A 23928-nucleotide genomic window follows, 5' to 3' on the forward strand; every position below is an offset into this window, starting at 1 on the left:
AGTTTGGCCAAAATTTTGCAGTCGTTTCTGTCTCTTCTCCATCGATCACACCACATACACATCAGATCTTGTTGGTTCTACCTTGAAAATACATTCAGAATCCAGCCGCCTCTTACACCTTTATTGCTACCACCCTGGGGCAAGCTACTGTTTTCCCTTGCCTGGATTATTGCAAAAACCTCTCAACTGGCCTCTCTACTTCTACTCTTGCCCCTCTACAATCAATGCACAATACAGCAGTCATAGTGATCCTGTAAAATGTATGTTAGATTGCTACCTGTTCAAAACTCTCCAGTGGCTTTGAGTCAAAGTAAAAATAACATCCTTCAAGGCCTTATAGAATCTAACCTGCCATCCCCAACTGCCACTCGCGTGGTCTTTAAGCTCTCATTCTCCAGCTCACTCACTCTACTGCAGCCACATTTGCCTCTCTCCTGTTTCTTCTTCTCAAGTAGTGAACACAAGACTGCGTTTAATTTAAGTAAGAGTAAGGTAACAGTTTATTCATTAGTTTAGAAAATAAAGCAAACTATTTTCTTACCATGTTGGAGGATATTGGCTTAATTCAGATTGTTATTATTCCCATTCATGTTTCACATGAGTCATATAACATACAAAATGTATTGCACATAACATTTTCATTCCAGTAGAGAAAAAAAAATTATAGGTTCAAAAATCAAGTTTGATATCAAAACAATTAACATAAAAATACAAAGTTTAAGAGTATTTTAGTTTAATTATATACTCACTGTTCTTTGTCAGAAACATTAAGCCCTTTAGAGCCTAAAGGAGAAACTTATTAAAATCCTGTGTCCAGCAGCCACGCCCCCTGGACCTGTCGACTGGTTACTCTGTGGCACTATCAGGACCCTAGAGGCAACCACTCTCTGTAGGGCTGACATGTAAGGCCTTGAACTTGGCTCACAGTATCTAGCCTGCTACAGTCCAGAAGAAGATGACTTCTTATATTTGTGTATAAATGCATCTGTTTTCCCAAGGCTAACTTTGTAGCATTCCACCGGCACCAAGGAGCCAAATGGTGGCATTTTATGTAAGCATTCCTGGTGATTGGCTTCAAATGAAGATGACACTGTCTCTGATATGCCAGTTTTTCCTTCGAGAACCAAGCATTTTTCAACTCCAGGTTCATCGGAGTGGCTGCCTTTGGAATTCAAAGGGAAGCCGCTCCCTTCACAGTCTTGGAGGCGCCTGCGGTGATCTTCACTAAGCAACAATACAATGGTCCCGCCAACATGAAGCACTCTGTGACAAAAAATGATACTGGTGTGAGCATGTCCTCCTTTTCAGATAATAAACAATACCACTTTACTTAAAATATTTGGTGTTTTTAATTTAAAATTTAATTTTATTTAAATACTGGGATTTTGATAATTAGGCAGTATCTTCCATAATGCATATTCATTATAGTAATTATGGAATCGCTAGTACAAATCTGCTTTAATTATCTATTTTTACTCTACTTAAAAGGCAAGCCTCAAAGTAATTTATAATTATATTCTAATAAATGATTGTACAAAAGGAAAGGCAAATGAAAAAGTCCTAAGGAATCAGCATATATTAAAGGCAATGGGCTGATGGCAGAAGAAAACCACCAGGAAAGAAAGAAGACATGAACAAAGATTGGCAAAAGGGAAGATCTTGAAATATCAGTTTGTTGAGGAGAATTCCTTTACCCAATCCTCTGGCCAAAGTCTGTATAGTACTTATGTGGAAAAAGTCATGAGTGACATACAGTCCTCTGAGTTGCTAAAGAGATTACCGAACGGTAGGGGAGAGGCCAGCAAAGAGTGGGTCCCAAACCTACACTGCGAGTTCAAGGATAAGCAGGTGAGCCAGGCCAAGTGACAACTAGGGGCTGGAGTGAGGGAGGGTGTTAGAGGCAGAGAAAGCATCAGAGACAGGGAGGAGTCAAGAGGAGGCAGCACTGACGGTAGTTTGGCATGAGGGTGAATAAGAGGGTGATGGGAGGAGGAGGGAGGAAAAGAATTCTGTTTGGATATCAGTGTGGATTCTAATTGGCAGCTGGATATACAGCCTGGAGGTAATGAGAAAGACCAGGCTCGAGGAGGAGATTTTTGAGTTCTCCACAGTAAATGGTAGATAAAGCCATAATGGTGGATAAGATCATCTGAAGTGGCAATGCAGTGAGAAGAGAAAGGGGGCCAAGGAATAGAGGCTTAATAAGGAAGGATAGAGCGGGAGAGCCCATGAAATACAACCCTAGGGGAAATCTAGACAAAAGTAATGTCATGGAAGCCAAAGTAGTTCAAGAAGGGAATGGTCTCAACAGTGTCAAATGCTACAGAACTAACAAGTGACTATGGTTGTAAGAAGTCACCAGTGAACCTGGAGAGAACAATCTGACTTGAGGGCAGGAGCAGGTGCTGGTCTGCTGGAACCAGGAGGGGACTGGAAGGTGAAGAGCAGAGATGTCCAGTACAGACCACTGTCAAGCAGTTTGGCTGGGTAGGTAAGGAACCAGCGTGACAGCTAGAGAACCGAGAGTTACGGAGGATCTCCACACACCCAGCAGAGATGTCAGGACGATCAGAAATCCAGATAAGTCTGTCTCTAAACGACACCACATCTACATCACTCCCATCCTCAAATCCAGCTGCACTACTGCAACCATCTCCTTTCCACTCTCGTTGCTCCTCCCACTCTCCCCTCCCAGTTTCCACATAGAAAACAAAAGTAAATGCCTGCTAACTCGCTCTTCCACTATACTGCAAATAAATTCTAAACGCCTACACGATCTGACCCTCACCTACCTTTGCCACTCTATTGCCTGCTTGCTTCCCTTTGCTCACTATGGTCTGAGCAATTGAACTTCCTTTCAGTTGCTCAAACTCAATAAGCTTTTTCATCCTAGAACATTTGACCTTGTTGGTCAGTCTGCACTTAACACTCATTCCCTTGTGTGCTTTCTCATTATTGAGGTCCCAGAGTTCAACTACCATGTCCTTGGAGAGCCCTCCCTCACTATCTACCTAAAGTAGCCACTGCTTTTCTCTCAGTCATAAACTTCTGATTTAAAACCTTAGAAAATTAAGCTACAAAAACTCTAGGATATTACTAAAATGCAATCAAATCTTAACTGAAGAGCTATAATATATTTTGGTGAAATGCCCAATAGCTCAAAATTATTGAAATAAATTCAACACCTTACCTTTCCATTTCTTGTAGAATGCTTTTGATGTCTTTCCCTAACTTAAACTTTTTCCCGAATGGGATGTCAGAAATAATAATATCGACACTTTCTGAAGGCAATGGCAATTCTGAAATACAGAAATCAGAGAATACTATTAAGTAAGTTCAAGTATTTACAACCTGAAGATGACAAAATTAAAATATGCAGGATTATTTTTGCATATTAAATAAAATTTAGGTTAGCTGATATTATGTATAAGAAATTACAAGTTTCTAAAAGGATCTCAGAATCACTGAAGGTAAATGGTACAGCAATTATGTTCTGTTCTTTGGTTTTTCAGGTATAATAAAATATAAGTTAAGCAGAATTTTAAATTAACCAGAAAATTCAATTCTCTAAATATAGTACATGATTAGAAAATTGCCAGACAGATCCAAGAAGAAATCCATTAAATTGTCTAGAAAAACCTTTTACAAAATTATATTCTATAACTTTCAATTCCCTTTCATAGTTATATATAAAATTATGCATGTATAGATCTTTTTATTTTTGAGGGAGATGAGCCATAACTTTCATTGAAATTTATTTTATTTTATTTTGGAGAATGAGATTCTTTAATTCAGTTGCTTCATCAAAAGAATTTAGATGATAATCTATATATATAAAAGGCTAAGTGGCCAACCGTCTGTCCAGTACATATGACATGCACTGGCAATTTAAAAATAAATGTTGACTCACTCATATTAAAATAGTTTGTATTTTAATTTTATAATACTATTTTATATATACTATTTTGACATGTAATTTAAAAAATAGATATATCTTATTGATTTTTTACAGAGAGGAAGGGAGAGGTATAGAGAGTTAGAAACATCGATGAATCAGCTGCCTCTTGCACACTCCCTACTGGGTATGTGCCCGCAACCAAGGTACATGCCCTTTCTTGACTGGAATCGAACCTGGGACCCTTGAGTCTGCAGGCTGATGCTCCTACTGAGTCAAACCGGTTAGGACTTGACATGTAATTTTTTGCAGTAACATAATTACCGCATGAGTCTTTCTTCTAATTAATTTGCTTTCAATGTACACGAATCCGTGCACTGGGTCACTAGTATAAGATAAATAGATAGGGCACAAGACACTTTTTTCAAAAGTAATACATTATATTTATATTACAGATGAAAATTTCTCCATGTGTTATGAACATGTAAAGCTATGTGATGATAAATGTTTGAATGTAACACAAAAAAAGACAAAATAATTTTAAATGTTTTAATAAGAAATCCTAGGCATATAGGTTTAAGGCATACTGTTTTATTATGGTTTATTTAAAACATCTCTTAGTATGGCCACAGAGAATTTGCCTGACTGATAAAGGGCTTAGTAAATATGGACCTAATAAAATATGCTAGGTTTAGCATCTATGAAGAATATATTTTACCAAGTTATTTCACCAGGAATAGTCAAACACTATGTATTATGAGTACGTTGATTATAGCCATATTTATTTTATTTTTAGCTTTCAATGAATTTTTAAAGGGAATCCAAAATGTTAAGAATATCTACTTAAGCCCTAAGCCTAAACAATCAATAATCAACAAGTTGAAGATTATCACTAAATAAAATTAAAGTGTTTGATTATGAAATCTAAATTTCTTTCTCATCTTTACATTTTTGTCTCAGAAATGAGATTATCATATGGCAATAGACCCAATCTTAACTTCCATATTTTCTGAGGATATTTTTCACTTTCTACTTATTTTACTTCCCACTCATTTTTATGTACAAGAGAAAACTTGGAATTGAGAATGAGCAGACTTTCCACCAAAGACTGAAACCTGCATTTCCCTGGCTGGAGCTGAATCACTGGAGACCTCTCCCTGGAGCAGAGCAGAGCAGATGAGAGCAGCTCGGCCTGGCCCCGGGCAGCCTCACAGCCATGCTGTTTCCACGGCGGCTGCAGCACTATCCAGCTGCTCCACAGCAGTGCTGCTTTACAGTGGAGTTGTTTGCACTAAACTACTTCTTCTCCACACCCCAAATTGTGGATTCCTATTGGCATTTGAATTGGCACAAATGGCCTTCAGCTGACATTCCATGACTCCCAACTCGGGGCTCTGAAGTGACAACCAATTTCCTGACACCGTCCTGAAACCAACTCCTCTGGCGCCTCAACAACCCTTGTGCTCAAGCTGTCTTCCTGGTGGCACCTAAGGATCTCAAGAACTGTGCATTGCAACGAACTGAACTGAACTTGAGACTAACTGAATCTTTATAACATCCTAAATAATTATCATCATCATCATTCCTAAAATTCAGAGAGGTTAAATGCTGCTTTCAAGGTGAGACAGCCTTTGAATGGGAAAGCCTGGGGTGAGGCCGAATTATCGAATGCTGGCCTGTTCTAGCTGGGAATGTGACTCAAGGCCAACATGGCGGTAGGTCTTGCTGGGATGGAGTTTCCCAATGCTCCAGCGTGATTCCTGCACAGATGTTCAGGTCAACAGAATCATCCCACCCTCATAAGTTGGGGAATCCATCATTCCCTGTCATAACTATACCTGCGTGCCACAATTAACTCACACACTCAGTATTCCCATAAGGGAAGACAGCCGTTAATTCTGCCCCTGAGAGTCACATTCTAGAGTCTCATCCTCTCATTGGACTCTACTCAAGACTGAAGGCTTCTAAATAACTGTCATTCCAATAGCTCTCTCCCCCTGTCTTTGCATCTACAAATAGTGAGGGCTTGCATATGGCTGAAAAAGGGGTTTATCCAGATGAATAAAGGTATTTACATATGTTCATTTTCCCAAGTGCTTAATAAGCATTTTTAATATCTTACCTATAACAGAGACTTTAAGTAACTCAATTTTACCCGTGAGGCTTGCAGCTTTCAGGTTGTCACATGCACCTTGTAACTGTGAGTCGCTGACATCAGCGCCCACATAGTACACATCCTATGGGGAAAGAAATTCTGATTTTAAGCATAAATAAAACTGTAAAGAAAACTTACTGCCATTTTCTCAAATAATGAAAGTGAAGTCAATAGATTTGTTCATTCAGGTTGAAACAAATTTATAGTATTTCTTTAAAATGATACTCAATAGCAAAAATTTTAAAATCTATTAACAATATTTTACAGTTACAAATGCCTAAAGAATTTAGAATTAGCATAATGTCATGACTAATTATTAAGATTACTCATATCTTGCTAAATTTGTCATACTATTTTAAAAAAAATAACATAGCAATTTAATTAACCCTTCTTAAGCCATTTGACAATAGTAAATAGTGACTCATATAATTAAAATAATCCCCAAAAGATAATTACTTATAAATAACTGGTAACTAAACATACAAATACCAATTAAAGTGAATATATTTCTTAGTTTACCAAAGTTTAGAATTTACCGGCCATTCTTTAGCTGCTTCCAGAAGTATTGTACCGAGTCCACACATTGGATCTAAAACAAAGGCACCAGCCTATAGACAGAAATATTGATTTGGTATTATTAAATCTAATAGGCACCATAAAAGAAACCTAACATTTGAGGAATCAATCTTTTAAGAGTCAAGATTCCTTTTTACACTTTAGGAATTTCAGGTAGTTCAAGCCCTAAGGCAAGTATATGCTTGGCATGTTTAAAGATTAGAAAGGAGAACAGTATGGCCAAAGCACACTGAGTGAGTGAGAGGGAAAAAGTGGCGATCATATCAAAGAGGTTGGCAGGTGATTCCATCAAGATGGGCTGGTTTCCGCTGCCTGTAGTAACAATGTGCAAACCTTAGAGGTCTAAACACCATATAACCTCATGTTACATGCCCACCGTAAGGCACCGGGGGCTTCGGCTCCTTTCTCTGGAAGCCAAATTGACGAAGTGGTCACCATTTGGAGCACTGCTATCACTGTGGCAGAAGGAAAAACGGTATGGCAAATTATGGGTTAGGCCTTAAAGGTGCCATCTACAAGTGACACACATGTCCAACAACATTTAACTGACTAAAGCATGTCAGTCACATGACACACCCAATTTTAAGGGCCCAGGAAAGTGCTATCCTATCTGCACCTGGGAAGAGAACAGGAAATCTGGAGAAAAAAACTAATCACTCCCACCCTGGGTGGTCACAGGTCAGATCTGGTAGACACTGTAAGGATTCTGATTCTATTCTGAAGGATGGGGAACTATTGGGGAGTTCTGAGCAGAGAAGTAACATAACATTACATTTCACAGGGATCATTCTAGATGATCTGTTGAGAATAGAACAGAAGGGTATGAGTGTTATCAGGGAGGCCGGTTAAGGGAGCCAGGAGATGGCTCCCTTAAAATTAAGAGTGGTTGCCCTGGCTGGTGTTGCACAGTGGTTAGAGCGGCGGCCTGTGCACCAAAGGGTTGTGGGTTTGATTTCCAGTCAAGGGCATGTACCTGGGTTGCAGGTTCAAATCCCAACCTCAGTTGGGGTGTGTTCAGGAGGCAACTAATCGATGTGTCTCTTTCACACAGATTGTTTCTCTCTCTCTCTCTCTCTCTCTTTCTCTCTCTTTTCCCACTTCCTCCCTCCCTTCCACTCTCTAAAAATCAATGGAAAAATATCCATGGGTGAGGATTAACAACAATAACAAAAAAGAGTGGTGTTGGTGGAAGTGGGGAGAGTAGTTGGTTGGATTCTGGATATATTTTAAAGGTGGAGCCAACAGGTTAGATCAGATGTGGAATGTTAGAGTATAACAACAGTCTGAAATGAGTAAAGCTTTGACCGGTGCAACTGGAAGAGCAGAGGTGCCTGTTACTGAGGAGGGAAGAACTGGGGAGGAGAAGCTTCAAAGGAGACAAGAGCACATGACGCCTTCAGCGAGAGGAGAAACCAGAGTGATCTTCCCGAAACCAACTGGAAAGAACCACTTCAAGAAGGAGGGAGCTGAAGGCGTCAGAGTGCTGGTAGTTCTGGGCATGTTAGTTTTGAGATACTCCTAGACCAGTGATGGTGAACCTATGACACGTGTGTCAGCACTGACACACGTAGCCATTTCTGATGACACGCGGCCGCATGCCGAGGATGAAACATTTGCTGCTCCTGAGGATGAAACATTTGCGACTAGAGTCTTGGAGTTAGTTTTTTCCTCAAAGTGACACACTACCCGAGTTATGCTCAGTTTTTTGGCGAAGTTTGACACACCAAGCTCCAAAGGTTGCCCATCACTGTCCTAGACCAACTATAGAGACCAAGTGAGTCACTGGGCACCTGAGTCTGGAGTTCAGGGGAGAGGTTCAGGCTACAGATATACATTTGGGAGCATCGGTGTTAGTTTACTGATGGCACTTAAAGCACCAGAGCTGGTTGAGTCATCCAGGAGGAGGGAGAAGTTAAAAAAGAAAGTCTATGGGTTGGATCCTGGCGAGCTCTTAAGTAAACTAGTAGTAGACGTTTGGTAGATGAAGATGCAGCGATGCAAGCTGAGAGCTGCACATGCTCATGTAGGAGGAGAAACCAGAGTGATCTTCCCGAAACCAACTGGAAAGAACCACTTCAAGAAGGAGGGAGCTGAAGGCGTCAGAGTGCTGGTAGGGTAAGTGTGAGATGAGCGGTCGCAGGGGAGTGCTGTTGAAAGCCTAATGGAAGTGGGCACAAGAGAGAATGGGAAGAAAAGAGGGAGAGACAGCAAGTATGGACAACTAGTTTTATGAGTTTTTCTGTAAAAGGAAACAGAACAGGGGTGGTAGCTAAAGGAGCATGTGGCTTCAGGAGAAGAATTTTTTCAAGTTGCAAGACATTATATAGCAAGTGTTCCCACTGATGTAGAATGACCCAGTAGAGAGAAAGTCCTAATATAGGTAAGAGGGACCAAAATCCAGTCCACAAGTAATGGAGTGAGACAAGGGCAATGTATGTGGGCACAGATACTGGTTCGCTGGTAGATTTGGTGAGGAGAACATGCTGAAGTTCACTTCTAATTCTAGTATTTAAGTCATCTAAGAATCAGGAGAGTTAAAAGCGTGAGCAAGGAAATGACTGTAATGGTAGAACATAAAATCCAAGCTGTGAGGGGAAAAGAGGGCAGGTGGTAAGTAATGGGCAGGGGTGGGTCAAATGACTGGAGGTCCAAGAGGTTAAAGAACTATGTAGGGTGCTGGAGGATGTGAACAGGAAAGAGAGATGGTTAAGAGCAGGACTCATGAAATTGAGGTTTTGGGGAGGCATTCCCTTCTGGGTATAAGAAGGTCTAGGATGCGACGAAGGCAGGTCATTAGAGGTAGGAAGCCAAGACCTTGAGGGGCCAGGTTCCAAAGTGGATATCAGGATCATAGAGAATTACTAGTATAACAGGAATAAGGTCTCCTACTCTTACAGAAATGACAGGAAGAGACCCATTTGTAACTGCAATAACCTGATGCATGTGCCTCAGAGGCACTGAGAGCTTTTAGGCAAAAGGAACGAGCAAGCAGGACACCTACCCCACCTCCAGGCCCAGTGGTCCCTCGATATGTCTACAGAGGAAGCAGAATGCTCAGTGGATGGTCAGGTGTCAGTCAAAGCCAGAGGGTACCTGATGGAAAGAAACAAAATGTCCTGAGAGAGAAAGAAAGAGAGAAAAAATTTCAGAAGCAGAAAACAGAGTAGTTTAAGGTTAAAGTCACTAACGCAAAGCAGTTGAGGTAATAATTAAATAATGAGAAAAAGTGCCTGAGCTAGAGAAATAATATATTTTTTAATAATCATTAGCTATTCCAAATAAGTATTACAACTATAATTATTACTATAATAGCTAATATTTATACACTTTCTCATGTTAGGCACTGTTGAAATCACTTGATAAATGCTAATTCATTTGATTCTCACATGACTTTATGAAATTTTTCTTTTCATTTTGCAAATGAGAAGCTGAGGAACAAAGATGTTAAGTGTCTTGCCCAAGGTTTCCCTGACAGTAAGTGGTGGAACCAGAATTAGAACCCATGCCGTCAGGCTCACCGAGTTAGGGCTGAATAGAAAAGGCATTTATAGAAGTATATCCTGGTTCTATTCCTGAACTTTATAGGACTAAAGAGGAAAGTCTTATGAACTTCTGAGCAGAAAGAACAAGGTAGCTATAAAGGAAAAGAAAACCATATTGGCACGGACAACTCAGCTGTAACACGGGAAGCTAAAAGACAATGGACAGCACCTATCGACATCCGAGAGAAAAGGACTCCAACTCAAGCCAAGATGGGCATAGCCACCAGGATGAAAGGGAACATCTGAGATATATAGACATTCAGATAGAAAATTATTAAAATACCACATGTGAGGAAAATACCTAAGCCAAGACCTTAACCAAGCGATAAACAAACCCGCGCAGAGACCTCAAATGGGAAAGACAATGTGAAGACCCATGGTAAGCAGTGATACACCTTGCAATATATCTTTGTGTATTTGCACAGAAATATGTGTTTCCTACATACAATTCTATCTTAATAATGAAGGATAGGCTGTGTAATATAAGGGCTAAATAAGAACTTTTGAAACAGAAGAGATATACTTTAAGGGAAATCTGATAAATAATTCAGTTCAATCTAGTAGCTGGGGGTTGGGAGTGAAAGAAGATGAAATCTTTCAAAGGTCTCACTGCAGGGAGGAGTAAAGGTGGGCCAGGAGGAGAGAAAACAGTACTCTAGAGGTCTCATCTTATAACAGGAACAAGGGGAAGACTAGAATGTCCTGGTGGTAAAAACTGTCTTGGCAGAGGAAGGAGTAGATATCTTGCTTTAAAATAACAGTAGAGTGCTTGCTATGTGTTTAATTAAGAGAGCTGGGAAAGGGGACCATTCATGGACTAGACAAAAAAGTAAAATCTCCAACCTCAGGGAGAACAATGAAATGATTACAAGTAACTTGATCAAGCTAGCAAAAATAAAAAGAGTAAACTGTAACTAGTTATAAGCAGAGTAAAATAGGAGAAATACAATCGAGTGTGTCTGTCATTATACTGAGTTCTCTCATCGACAGCCAGAGACCATCAGAGTGGGATACAAACAGAGCTGTGTGTTTGTAAAAACTCACTGAAAGCAAAGTTGAAAATAAGGGAGGGTAAAAGATATATTAGGCAAATGCAGAGATAAAGAAAGGAGTGAAAATATTAATAATACATGATAAAATTTAGGTTTTTACTCACTATTTGAGATAAAGAAAACTTGTGTAACAATAAAAAGGTATAACTCATGATGAAGCAATAGCAGACTGTGTACACCAAACTACTGAATAAGGCAACCATTAATAAAAATGCAAAAACTTAAAAAAAAGTATCAATGAGATTTCAAATACCTTCCAAAAGTAAGCAGATAGTAAAATAGTAAGCAAAGACAGCGAGGACATTGACTACAAAATAAATTTTTTTCTATGTCCATGGAACACTTATAAAAATTGATCAAGATTTGGTCACAGGAGAAAAACTTTTAAATTTTAAGAAGTAGAGGTTTTTCAGCCCACGTCATTGTAACACAAAATATTAGGAAGAATAAAATGGTGGCTATCTTTTAACCCAGCTTTTTCATAGTCAAAATACTCTCAGTTCAACAATATTTAAAAACATATCACTGCAGAACTTCGTAAATGTAATGGCAATGACAAATACAAACAAACAAAACTAGCAAAAGAAAATGATAAAAGAAAACAACAAAAGCAATCAATCAAAATGTCCATAAATAAAAGACTGTGTAAGTTAATTACGGAAAGAACCTCACTAATGTATTAACAAGAATGAAGACATTTTCCTTACCTTAATTTCAGCGACAGAGGCCATTGCCCATGCTATGGTAGACCTCAGTCCTGCTGTCCTGATGTAAGCTCTGCTGGCTAAAGAAACCCTACAAAGGAAAAAGAACCTGATGCTAGATCCAATACTACTGCAAGTTCAAGAAGAACCTGATATAAATAAAAATGATTAACCTGTCCATGTCTGTGAATTATCTCACCGTGTTCATGCAACACACACTGAAGTATTCTCTGAGTTGGGAGTATTTAACCCTCTTACAGAAATACCTTCTCTAGTTGGCACCTTGTTTAACCAGCTAGTGTGGTACTTTAGAAAGGTCAAGTTTTTAAATAACAGCAATTTAAACTCTATTGTGTTTATTTTATAAAAATGTTATCATATATGAGGGGGATTTTTCTAAAATGTTTTAGTAGTTCCGTTTCCCATATGGAAGTGACCTTTTGTGTGCTGATCAGGAATCATCAAGAAGCACATGCTGTTTTGTGACACGGATGTAGTATAGGCAGGACTGGATGGATACTAACACTTGAAATAGTTTTCTGTAAAAAGTCCCTTTTGTAAGTTTGTTTTTTGTTCATTAGCATCTCTCTCAAAAGATGAAATGAAGCATGACATTGCACTGTCTGCATGAAGCAGACATCTCCCAAATGAGTTCTCTGGTCTCATTATCTACCACTTCATACTTCATCCTCCACCCCATCAATGCTATCAGTGTTTCCAGATTTGATAAAAATTTTCAAAATATTATTTCTATGGTGTCTAATGCAATGAATAAATTCCTTAAAAATTTGAATGCACTTTTCTATTTCATTTATATAATTTGTTGGTAAGACATGACTATTTGATTTTGAGGATTAGTGCTTGGTTGTTTTGGGGGTAGGCTTGTTCCAAAACCACTAAGAGGCTCTTCTCCAAATATTATACAAAGTCACAGTGTTCTCCAAACCCTGTGTCATTTTATAAAATGATAAAATGTCTTTTGTCATTTTATTTCTGATCTGTCTTTGACTTTGTTACCCTGTTTTGTATGCGTTTATGGTAAACCTCTTAAAATGTTACAATTAGATGAGGTATCTCTTTCAAATAAAACAGTGTAATTGTATATTTACTGTTACAATAAAGAAATTCTGCAGGTAAACCCATGGGAGTTTTGTTTTTTTAAAGGTTTTTCAGAAAATAATTCACATTGCAGACAGTATTATAGCCATAGATTTGGAATCTGGAATATAAACTTTGCAGGTGAAATGACTAGGAAATATTTTGATCAATGAATCTTGATACTACAGTCTAGGCTGGGCAACTGTCTTGCTACAAAACATATTAAAACCAGAATTGAGAGATTGTTTTTCACTCTTAGATACCAAAATAGACTTGGTATGGAAAACTGTCTTTGTCCATATACAGGGTATCCCAAAAAATGTATATATGCTTTAATAGCTGATAGCCCAATTTTGAAATAAAATGTATTTTAATAAACACTGCCTTTATAATTATTCAAAGTGTGCATATACATTTTTGGGGGACACCCTATATATTGCTAAGTGCCTTTCTAAGTAAGCATCAGGGATTTATGTAGAACCTCTGAAAGTTTTGACAATTATTATATATATTTTTACCAAAAGAGGTTTTATTTTATGGGAGCCAACCCTATTAACATGTGACCAAAGTAAATGTTTTTATTTTTCGTAAACCTGGAAAAATTATCTGCTGTTACTTCAACAAAAGGGTCCAAAATTATTTAGGGGAGAAATTATTCAGAAATAAATTCCTTGAAAATAAAAATACTTCTCCACTTTCATCGAATCTGGCTAATGTGTTCAATCATAAAAGTAAATGTAGTTTTGATACTCCTCTCCACATATATGTGTTTCATCTTTATTATCTTACATATTAGCTATTACCAAGATGAAGACGCTCTTATCTACATTTATAGTCTAGACTTGTCATCTGAATCCCAGATCTTAATTTTTAAATGTGTGTTTGGACACTTTTTACCTAGAGTACTGCCAATTCAACATGTGTAAACTGAGCACACTCCTTTCCCTGTATTTCATATCTTGATACATTTCTTCATTTTCTCGGGCCACTTACCTTCTGTATATTGCGTATCTTAATCTAAATCTCCAGCCTAGACCTGTTACCGGAACTCCTGAGCTATAACTTAATTATCTACTCAATAGACATCTTTCACTGAATACACTACTTTCCCTACATTGTCTATCTCAGTGACTGATACCAGTATCTACTAGTTGTCCAAATCAGGTATCTGGCAATTATTCTAGGCTCCTTCACTTTTTTTATGGAATTCATGCCCTCCTTTTTGTGATACAGTTCAGCTCTTCATCATTTATTGCCTGAACTATTGTAAGAGTTTAAACCTCCTTCTTCTTTTCATTTCCCCTTCATTAAAAAATGTAATTTCCTTAGTAATATCTCAAATATCACAAGTCTGATCACATCACTCTGCTGCTTCATATTCTTACTGCTTTTAGAATAAAATCCAAGTTGCTCAGCATGGCTTACAAGACACTTCATGACTTGCTTCTAATCGCTCAGTCTCATTTTCTACCGCCCTCCTCACGTATTCCCTGTCCCATCTGTACTGAGACTCTGGCTGCCCCCACATAACGCAAGCTTTCTCTGCCTCCAGGCCTTTGCAAGTCTTTGCTTATAAGGTCCTTTCCTTCTCTGGTCCAGTTGGGGAACTCCTCCTTAGTGCTCTCCACTTAAGTGACTCATTAAATGATTCTCTTCTATGTTCGTTTGCTTACCATCCTCCATCAGAGTTAGGTCCTCTTTTCTACCTCTAGCCAAGCATTTTTCACCAACCTTTGTTCTTCCACTAAAGTGAATTCCTTGAACTTAATAAACATCTTCCTCATCTCTGAATGTTGATAACTAGCACAGTGCTTAGCATGTAGTAAGTATTCATTAGACATTTCAACTGAAATTAACTGAATAAATTAATCTTACTCTAATGTCTCTCCCTTTCTTCCCTAGTTACTGATCTGTTTCAGAAATAAGTTGAAATTTATTCAACACTTACTGTAGCCTAGAAATAGTACCAAGCATTTTTATGCAGGTTATCTCATTTAATCCCAACCACAAAGCAAATGAAGTAGGTACTATTATCTTCCTGCTTTTATAGCAGAGGAATATGATAATCTGCCCAAACTTGCAGTTAATCTGTTGAGAAGGTAGACCTGAAGTCCATAGTTCTTATTCACTATGCTATACATGTACAGTATGGCATAGCTGTATATAGTTAATGTTCGAAGTGAATTTTAAGAATTGTGCAGTACTTTTTATTTTAATTAAAATTCCAAGATGCAAAGAGACTAAAAATTTTAGCTTAAACAAGGGCCTGTGAAAATCATTTAATAATAGAAATAATTAGATATAATTTTCAGTCTGAATCATGCAATCAGTGGATTATTGTGATAAATTCTTTCACAGCTCTACTGGTCAGATCAAATCATATCCACTAAGCTCCATGGAAACACTTTACTGGCTAAAGTAAAGAACTCACAAGCTTTGCCTTTAGCCCCCTCTGTTGTACCAATGTTTCATACTATAAATGAAAAGCATAAAGTTCTTAATTTTAAAAACTCTCCTAAAGGATAAATCTGAAGTTTAGAATATAAATACCTGAACACAGGAATTCCCATGACAGAGTAAATGTCATTTAGATGTATAAATATCTGAAAGAACAAATACATAAGTTAGAATGGAACAGAAAATGCATTACTAAATTATTGATAATTTGAAATTTTCTATTTTGAACCTATATAAACTATGTTTTTAATAAAAAATCCCAAGGCCTTATTTGTCATATATGGAAAAATGTTTCACACTATTTTTCTCGAGCAGAGATGAAATAAATTTTAAGTACATTTCATTGAAAAATTTTGAGGTTAATTATGTATACAAGTTATATGGAGATTCATGTTATGAAGAACTCGAGATCCACTTTCTTCCTAAAGATTCTCTGAGTTATCATAACTGAATCGGACTTTTCAGCATTTGGAGTTAGAGATTTCCTAAATCCATCCTAATTCTAACCTCAGTAAGAGCTGAGGCCACACAGGACTTCCACAGGCTACATACTATTAGAGTGACAGCAAGCTTTCTTCAGGTCAAATATATTGTCGACAAGGGTGACCTTTTCTCTATCTACTATCTGTAAGTGAGTTTCTTCCTCTCTTTCTTCGTCAAACCATGAAGTTCTTAAATGTCTCAAGTTATAATTAGTAGCCCAAATAAACTTTAAAAGTTAGAATCTTACTTTTGTAATCTGATGAAGTTTATGGAATATTCTAATTCTGCTGTTTGACCTCAAGAGCATTGAAACCACAATACTTTCACTCCCAGATTACTTTTATATATATGCAGTTTAATCAGGATTATTCCAATATTGATAAATTTTCATCAAGAAAAAAAAGATCTGAAATGAATTCCCTTTAGTCAATTTAATTCCTTGATCATCACAGCTAAAGTTTCCAATTTTTTGTATTATTCAACTTTAGCAAAATTATTTATTGAGATTAATTCTATTTAAAATTTATAGTAAATATATACTGTTATTTTTATATTTCAAATGTTATTAAGAATAGCTTCTCTCTCTATGAATTTTTTTCTATTAATTTCACATAGTAAAATTTGTTAAGATTTGATTCTTCTGTCAATTTTGGTCAGACATTTTACTGTGTGATTTTTGTGTTGCCAATTTTGTTTTGTGTTGATTATTTTCATCAATAATAGCTAACATTAATTGCATTAAATGGATGATAGGGATTCAATTAACTATATTTATTCATGAGCTAAACTATGGAAAAGTGTAATTCTGAGACAGGGAGATAATCAAAAGGAAGACGAAGAGGAGGAAACCAGAGAGCAGAAAGGGGAGATGAAAGGAGGACAGGCCCCTTATGTCAGAATATTCTTGGGGTCAAAGTATTTTACGTGACAGGTATAAAAGACATACACCAGGCATTACTTTTTAAAAGTGAAAAACATATTAAAAAATAAAAAAATAAAACAACACAAAGTGTTCTGTTTTGGCTAGCAATTACTTCATTTACAGGTATATAACAATGAATTTACAAATGAATGGTGAAAATGATGATTCTCAAAAAAACAGTGAAGATGATTTTTTATAACTTGTATTTATTTCCTCATGTGTTTCATTTTGTTCCAATTAACAGTGTAACCTCATCAATTTTTAAAAATAGAAACAGAAAAGAAAAACATAATCCCACAACCCGAACAAAGCCATAATTAACATAATTATCTGCACTGTTCTATACAAGAAAAAAATCAGACTGCTAGATCCATGCAGACATGCTTTTTGAAACGCTAAAGCAAAATTGAAAAGTACAATAGATTAGTTTTGACATTGTCTTTAAAGAATTAGGTTATAAGCATATAAAATAAAATAAACATTCATTACCTCTAAGTTTGGATTCCTCAAATCTGCTTTCCATCCAAACTGTTTCATAAGAGCAATTCCAATTATTCTTCCTACTTCCTGGAAAAGCATCAAGTTATAGAAAAGATAAAAATATTATAAATGAAAAATTTAAGTATCCTATATAATAAAAGCATAGTATGCTAATTGTCCCCTACACTGGGAGTTCGTCCGGGAGTTCGACCAGGGGGCGAGACCTGGGGGCACGGCAGGCCAGGGGAAGGGAGGGAGGCCCTGGCTGGAAGCCAGCAGCCACTAGGAACCCTACCAGTGCACGAATTTCATGCACTGGGCCTCTAGTAAGATATAAGATTTTCCTAACAGTCAGTAGGAAAGTCAAGGCAGACTACCCAATGGTAATTTAGAATTACAATATTAAATTATAATATTAAAATATTACACCCTCTTTCATCCCCCCACCCCCAACAACATTCTATGGCATTAATATCTACTTATGTGCAATCTCTTATTCTTGTGATTTTAGAGACATGAAATAACCAAATCATGACCTGATAAAGCCATTCTGGGTTTTAGGAAATGGATGCAAACTGAAAGATTAATTTATCTACTGCAAGCCTATATGTTTAAAAATGGCCAGTTCGGTAACATTAGACTCGGACTTTAGGGTTTGATTTTAAGGTTGGACAAAGAACCCAGACCTATGGGTATATACCTTTTATATCACTGAACTTTGTTAAGGGTCACTAATATGGGTTTTTTAAAGAAACTGTTTGTAGTGTTCACCCTCTCATAGAGTTGAGACCTTGAGTGTATTTATGTGTGGGTTCTAGTGATAATCGCACCTATAGGGCTTGGTGCAGAGTAATCACTCAATAAACAGAACTGAACTGAAGAGAAACCCAAAAAGCTTAAGACCATGATATCAGGATTTCCAAATGCAAAAGATACCTGTGAGTTTAAGAAAACTTAGTAAGTAAAGGAGGTCAGTACATGGCATACGATTCCTATTAAGACTCCGAGATAAAGTTAAAATGGAAAATGCATTTTTTAAAGAGATTTAATTATTATATTAGGCCAAGTTATCTGCCTGAGCCGAGTTATCTATTCTGTGAAAGGTTTTAGTCTCCTTTTAAATCGAAGGAGTAGTTAATTCATCTAGAAAATAGAAACCCACTGTGGAGGTAAGCGTACCTGTGCAGAAAGGGTCTTTGCAATGGCTCCACTGCAGCGACAAGAAACTCTGAAGGTCAAGTCATTCTGGTTAAGAGTATCTCCTGCTTTTGCTACATCATTCTGAAGTTCTTCTTCACATTTCTCTCTTTCAGTGAGAGAATCTCCTCGCTCCAGGGTTTCCTCTTCTATTGGCTTTTCCAGCTGGCATTCCCTATTCTCTCGTGTCTCTTGCATTTGTTCTGCTTTTAATTTCTTAGCAATAATGCTGTCATTTTCTCCTATTTTTCTTTTTAGTGGGTTAGCATCTCCTTGAGAAAGTTTTTTCTTTTTTGCATCAAGTTCAAGAAGATTTTTCCAAATCGAAATGGCATTCAACCAACTTTCAGGATCATCATTTATAAATCTTTGCATTTCATAAAATATTTTTCCTAAATAAATAAAATTTCAGTTTATCCTATATTGAAGCTTTAAAGACAGTATATTATATTCATCACCCCTAAATGTCATTATTTTTATTTTTATAAAATAAGTTTTTTTTTTAACTACATGAAGAATGACTTCACTTTTGTATGGAATTTATATCATTTAATATAAGAATATTGTGCCAAATAGTTTCATTCTTATATTCTATACCAAACATCAAAACCATTTTAAAATTTCTATAGAATTACCTATATCATTTATACAGAAAGATCATTTGTCCTATGATAATATATGTATCTCTTTAATATAGCATGACCTAGAATGCATATCAATCTTTGAAATAATGCTAATCTTGCCTATAAAATTAAGTTGAAAAAAAAAATAGAATTACAAAACATAGAGCTCATAAACAGAGCAACTAAATTTTGAGACTATATCAGACCATACAGTATTAGCACACATCACAAAAGGAGTTTCCATAAAGGAACACTTCAGGTACACAACCCATTCATAACTTACTCAAAATAATGTAATCTTTTCTTGACGAACAAGGGTCTTCAAGATGACTCAAGAGCCATTACTGTATTTCTCTAATAATGAGAATGTGTGGACTACTGGAATGAAATGATATTGATCCCACAATATAACATCTTAGTATTTGCTTTAAATTATTTTTTTCTGCTATGTCTTGATTTCTTGCCATTTGTATCTTCCTTGATACAATTTATTATAGACTATACGCTTACATGATCTCTTATGCATAATCAGCAATCAAAATGAAGTTTAAGGCAATGTGTAATCCAGCAGTGTCTGGCCCTTATTTGTTGCTTTTATCAAGATCCTTAAGCATATTTATAAAAACAGAAAATCTCTTAAGCCCCCTTTAATTCTAATGCTTTATAAATGGTTAACAGTTTATTCAAACATCTAAGATCCCTAAAACAGAATATTTTACTACACAGTAGTTTTTCAATTATATCTCTCATTAGTTAAAAATTACAAGGTGGTAGTTTTGAACAATTTATTAAGACAATGCATTTTGGGTTCTTACATGTCCTAAATCTAAATTAATGCAACTGACCATACATAACTGTAGAGAAGGTGTTTGATCAGAATTCGCAAAGATGAAATGTGACTTAGGACACCAAAATCTTAGTAAGACAGGCAGCAGATTGTAAAAAGAAGAGACACAATTAGGTGGTAATACAATGAGGTGATAATATTCAGAAAACATATAAAAATACATAACTAATGATCTCCAAGATAGGAATGAATCTTAAAAATGTCAAATGGCTACTTATTAATTATCAAGCAGAAAATTCTGGAGTACATACTAGTATATTGTGTGGGTATACACCATACCTTTACTTACAGAAGAAACATTAAATGGAAACTGCTTTTTAATCAGCAAAAATAATCTTTCTGCGGATTTTAATGTTTTCAGCATATTCAAGTCAGAACAGGTGGTGAAAAAAACTTTTCCTGAAATATATTCAACCTAGAGATATAAAAAATAGATATTGACTTAGTCTAGTGTAGAGGAAGAACCATTCCCCCCCCCCCCCAATGAATTAAAATAGAACATCTAGATTAACAATAGAAATGACCATTTCTGAAGTATCTAGTATTTGTCAGACACTGGTTTAGGCATTCTGAATACATTTTTTTCCCTCAGCCTTACAACAATTCTCTAAGGTAGACTTTATTACCCCCATTTTACAGATTAGGAAACTGAGGCTTAGGTAGGTTAAAATTTTTGTATAAAGTCACGTAGTCAGTGACCAAGACCATAATCTTATTATGTTATGCTACCATTTGCAAACTGTGCATGTGTATATGCATGTACACACACTACTAGAAAAATAGAACACAAAATACTCAGTAATTATATTGCCAAATCTCACAGTATTTGAAAGTGGGCAAAGAAAAGGTATAATGGCTAGGACAAATTAGGTGTCTAGCCCAAGGTTAACATGTCAATGGGGATTTATTAAACACCTACTGTGTGGTATACCAGAAGCAAATATCCTAAAGATGGATAACAATACTCTGACATACAAATTAAAATGTAAAATTTGTAAGACAGTAACATGAATTAAACCCAGAAGAAAGTGAAAAAGTTTCAATGTAATAAACTTAACAATAAGCTGTATGTATGGTATGTAACACTGAATATGAAAGCCATCATTAGTAAAAGTCTTGAAGAAAAATCTTACAAGATCTGGGAAGAGGGATTCTAAGGAAAGAACAAAGGGCAAAATGCAGAGGTGGGATGACAACCTGGCTGAAGGAAACCGTTAAGTTAGCATGGCAACATGTGCTGTGTTATGCTGATCGAGTGTCAGGTGGATGGATGGTGTAGCTCGGGCCAGCCTGATAAATGGTCATGAAATGGAGTACCACAGATGGTAATGGTCAAACATTATAGACTTTTGATGAAAACTGACAGCACCAAATTAGTTTGTAGGAAAAAAATTACTTCGGAAGAAGCATAAAGGACTGAGTGTAGATGTGATGCTGGAGGGAGAAGCAGATTAGTGAGGTAGAAATAATGGGACACTTGGCTGTGGGAACTGAAAAATGGATGGAAGCAAGAAATATGCATCAAACAGAAATAGGCTTTGGAGGCAGGGTAGATATGTGGTAAAGGTGCACTTTTTATCAGGGAAGAAAAGAAAATGAAGAGCACTGACTATGGGGACTCTTATGAGGTCTGGCAAATGGTGCTCAATACCCATGGAACCCTAAACCTTTTTGGGTCAACCCAACTCCCTTAATTCAGGATGGATGTGGATTGTCCTGAAATTCTCCTTTTAGCAGTGGCTAGGGGCTGACTACATGGTTATAACTCATCTCTAGAACTGAAGCACCAGGGAATTTGGGGTACCCATGTGTTTAGGAAGCTCCCATTCAGTGGGAAGCCGAACTCCAAGTACTTTGTTTTTTTGATCTGACATGGTCTAGTTAAGCTTTTGGGATGGTAGTGTCTGGATTTAACATTCTAGCTTGAAGAGGAATCTCTGCTGAGGAAGCCCTAGGTTGACACCAATTAAAACTCAAATACTTCTGGTTATAAGTTTAACAAGTTCTGGGAATCTAATGAACAGCATGGTTATTTGTTCAGATCCCATTTCCAGGCATATCTACCTTTAAAACAGAGTAACAAAATATGAAAATTCCCAAGTCTCTTGGCATTTAATTTTTCTCAATGCCAAAGGTTTTTCCCTATAATAAGGTGAATGTTGTTGCTGTGATTAAAATACATTTCCACCCCCCAACCGCTTTTTGTCTGTAAAGATGGATGCCCAGCCAGTGTGGCTCAATGGTTGAGCATCAACCCATGAATCAGGAGATCAGTTTGGGGCTCATGCCTGGGTTGCGGTCTTGATCCCCACTAGGGGGCGTGCAGGAGGCAGCTGATGGATGTTTGGCTTTCATCATTTGATATTTCCATCTCTCTACCCCTCTCCCTCTCCCTCAAATCAATAAAAACGTGTGTGTGTGTGTGTGTGTGTGTGTGTGTGTGTGTGTAGATAGATAGATAGATAGATAGATAGGGAACAAGCAGAGAGGGTCTTTCTTTTTTCTGACATGCCCAGATTGGGTCAAGCCTTCTATTTTTCATACCAAGAACTCTAAGTTAATATTTTTAAAACAAATTAGTGCAGCATTATGTCATGGTCAGAGAGAGTGGTCAAGGACTGGAGCCAGGAGTCAGCCTGCCTGACAGCTTGGGTTCGAATCCCAGCTCTGCCATTTTCTGTTACATGCCTTGAATAATGTATTGCATTTACCTATGCTTTATTTCCCTTTTCTGTTAAATGTGAAGCCTACCTCCCAGGGTTGTTGTGAAAATTAAACAAGTGAATACAGAGTAAGTACCTAAGAACAGGTGCCTGACATACATTAAATGCTTAATGTCAGCACTTGTTACTATATTGCTTTCTAGATTAGCTACATCAGACACTATCAAAGGCTGTGATCAAATCCACAAGTGGCAGGTCGTCTAGCAAGACTGATGACATTTCCATGACCTCCTCTCACCCCACCCCCGCAGGGCAGAAACTGCTTTTGTGGGCTTCCAACAAGAGAGGAGCTGCTGGAACCGTCCATTTCAGCTCTCCTTTTCCAAGAACACATCATGTGCACTCTCATATTACCCATCAGCATAGAAGGGGTTCCGTTACATCTTTTCCCTCTGCTTTCAAGAAACCAGCTCAGCCTATTCTAAAATGAACCAAAACTGATGTTTAGGACCTTGTTCACCAAAATGAACAACTTATAAATACCGAAACGATTAACTTTCTCTGAAAATCGGGCTGGGGCCTCAGAGTACTGTGTTTCTGTAGCTACTATTTTACTGTGTGTTCAAGGTGCACTTTTTATCACTGAACCCTCCCAACAACATATAAAGTAAGTACCATCACCGGCAGGAAACGGAGAAGAATCAGGGAACTGAACCTGCAGATGATCTGCATTAAAAGGGTGGAGAAAGGATTCTAACGCTGACAGGTCTAATTCTAATGACACTATCACACGTTTTCTGTTCAGGAATCCAGGAAATAACTTGTTCCAACCCCTTTTTAAAAAAACGTCAGCCGTGAATGATGTGCGGTAACTGACGTGCAGGGACACACGACGGGGGTCCTTTCCAGCAGGGATTACAGGACCGGCCGGTGCAACTCCAAGGGCCGGGGCCGGGGCCGCGGCGCGTGTGCGGCGGAGAGCGTGGGTCGCGTCGCTTTCCCGGGTCTGAGTCGGACCCGGCGGGGCGGGGTGCAGCGGCGGGGCCTCCCTCTTCCCTCCGGGGCGCAGCGAGGCCCACTCACCTGCGTGGCCTGCAGCCGCACCCGCACCTCCCGCATCAGAAAGGGCTCCAAGCCGCGGCCCGCGGTGCAGAAGAAGCGGGCGCCCGCGGCGGGTCCTGATGGGGGATCTGCGGGCCCCGCCGCCGCCGCCGCCATGGCTGCTGGGACGGCC

At 37.7% G+C, this 23928-nt stretch overlaps 1 protein-coding gene across 6 annotated transcripts; it reads right to left on the bottom strand.

Moving 5' to 3' along the window:
• Window positions 1-477: 477 nt before the first annotated feature.
• Window positions 478-23928, bottom strand: THUMPD2 (THUMP domain containing 2). 6 transcript variants are annotated; one of them, XM_008162215.3, is made up of 10 exons: window positions 23778-23928; window positions 20311-20446; window positions 18544-18953; window positions 17374-17451; window positions 15573-15625; window positions 11928-12015; window positions 6587-6658; window positions 6018-6132; window positions 3191-3299; window positions 478-1263 (listed from the first exon to the last, which is right to left on the bottom strand). In XM_008162215.3, the coding sequence occupies exons 1-10, from the start codon at window positions 23910-23912 to the stop codon at window positions 939-941; spliced, it is 1521 nt and encodes a 506-aa protein (XP_008160437.2). In that variant the 5' UTR covers window positions 23913-23928; the 3' UTR covers window positions 478-938. The 6 variants fall into 6 exon arrangements, with proteins under 6 accessions (XP_008160437.2, XP_054584394.1, XP_054584395.1 ...); XM_054728419.1 differs by lacking the exon at window positions 23778-23928 and adding an exon at window positions 23370-23594; XM_054728420.1 differs by lacking the exon at window positions 17374-17451.

Source organism: Eptesicus fuscus, chromosome 16 (genome assembly GCF_027574615.1).
Source record: "Eptesicus fuscus isolate TK198812 chromosome 16, DD_ASM_mEF_20220401, whole genome shotgun sequence".
NCBI classification, from domain to species: domain Eukaryota; kingdom Metazoa; phylum Chordata; class Mammalia; order Chiroptera; family Vespertilionidae; genus Eptesicus; species Eptesicus fuscus.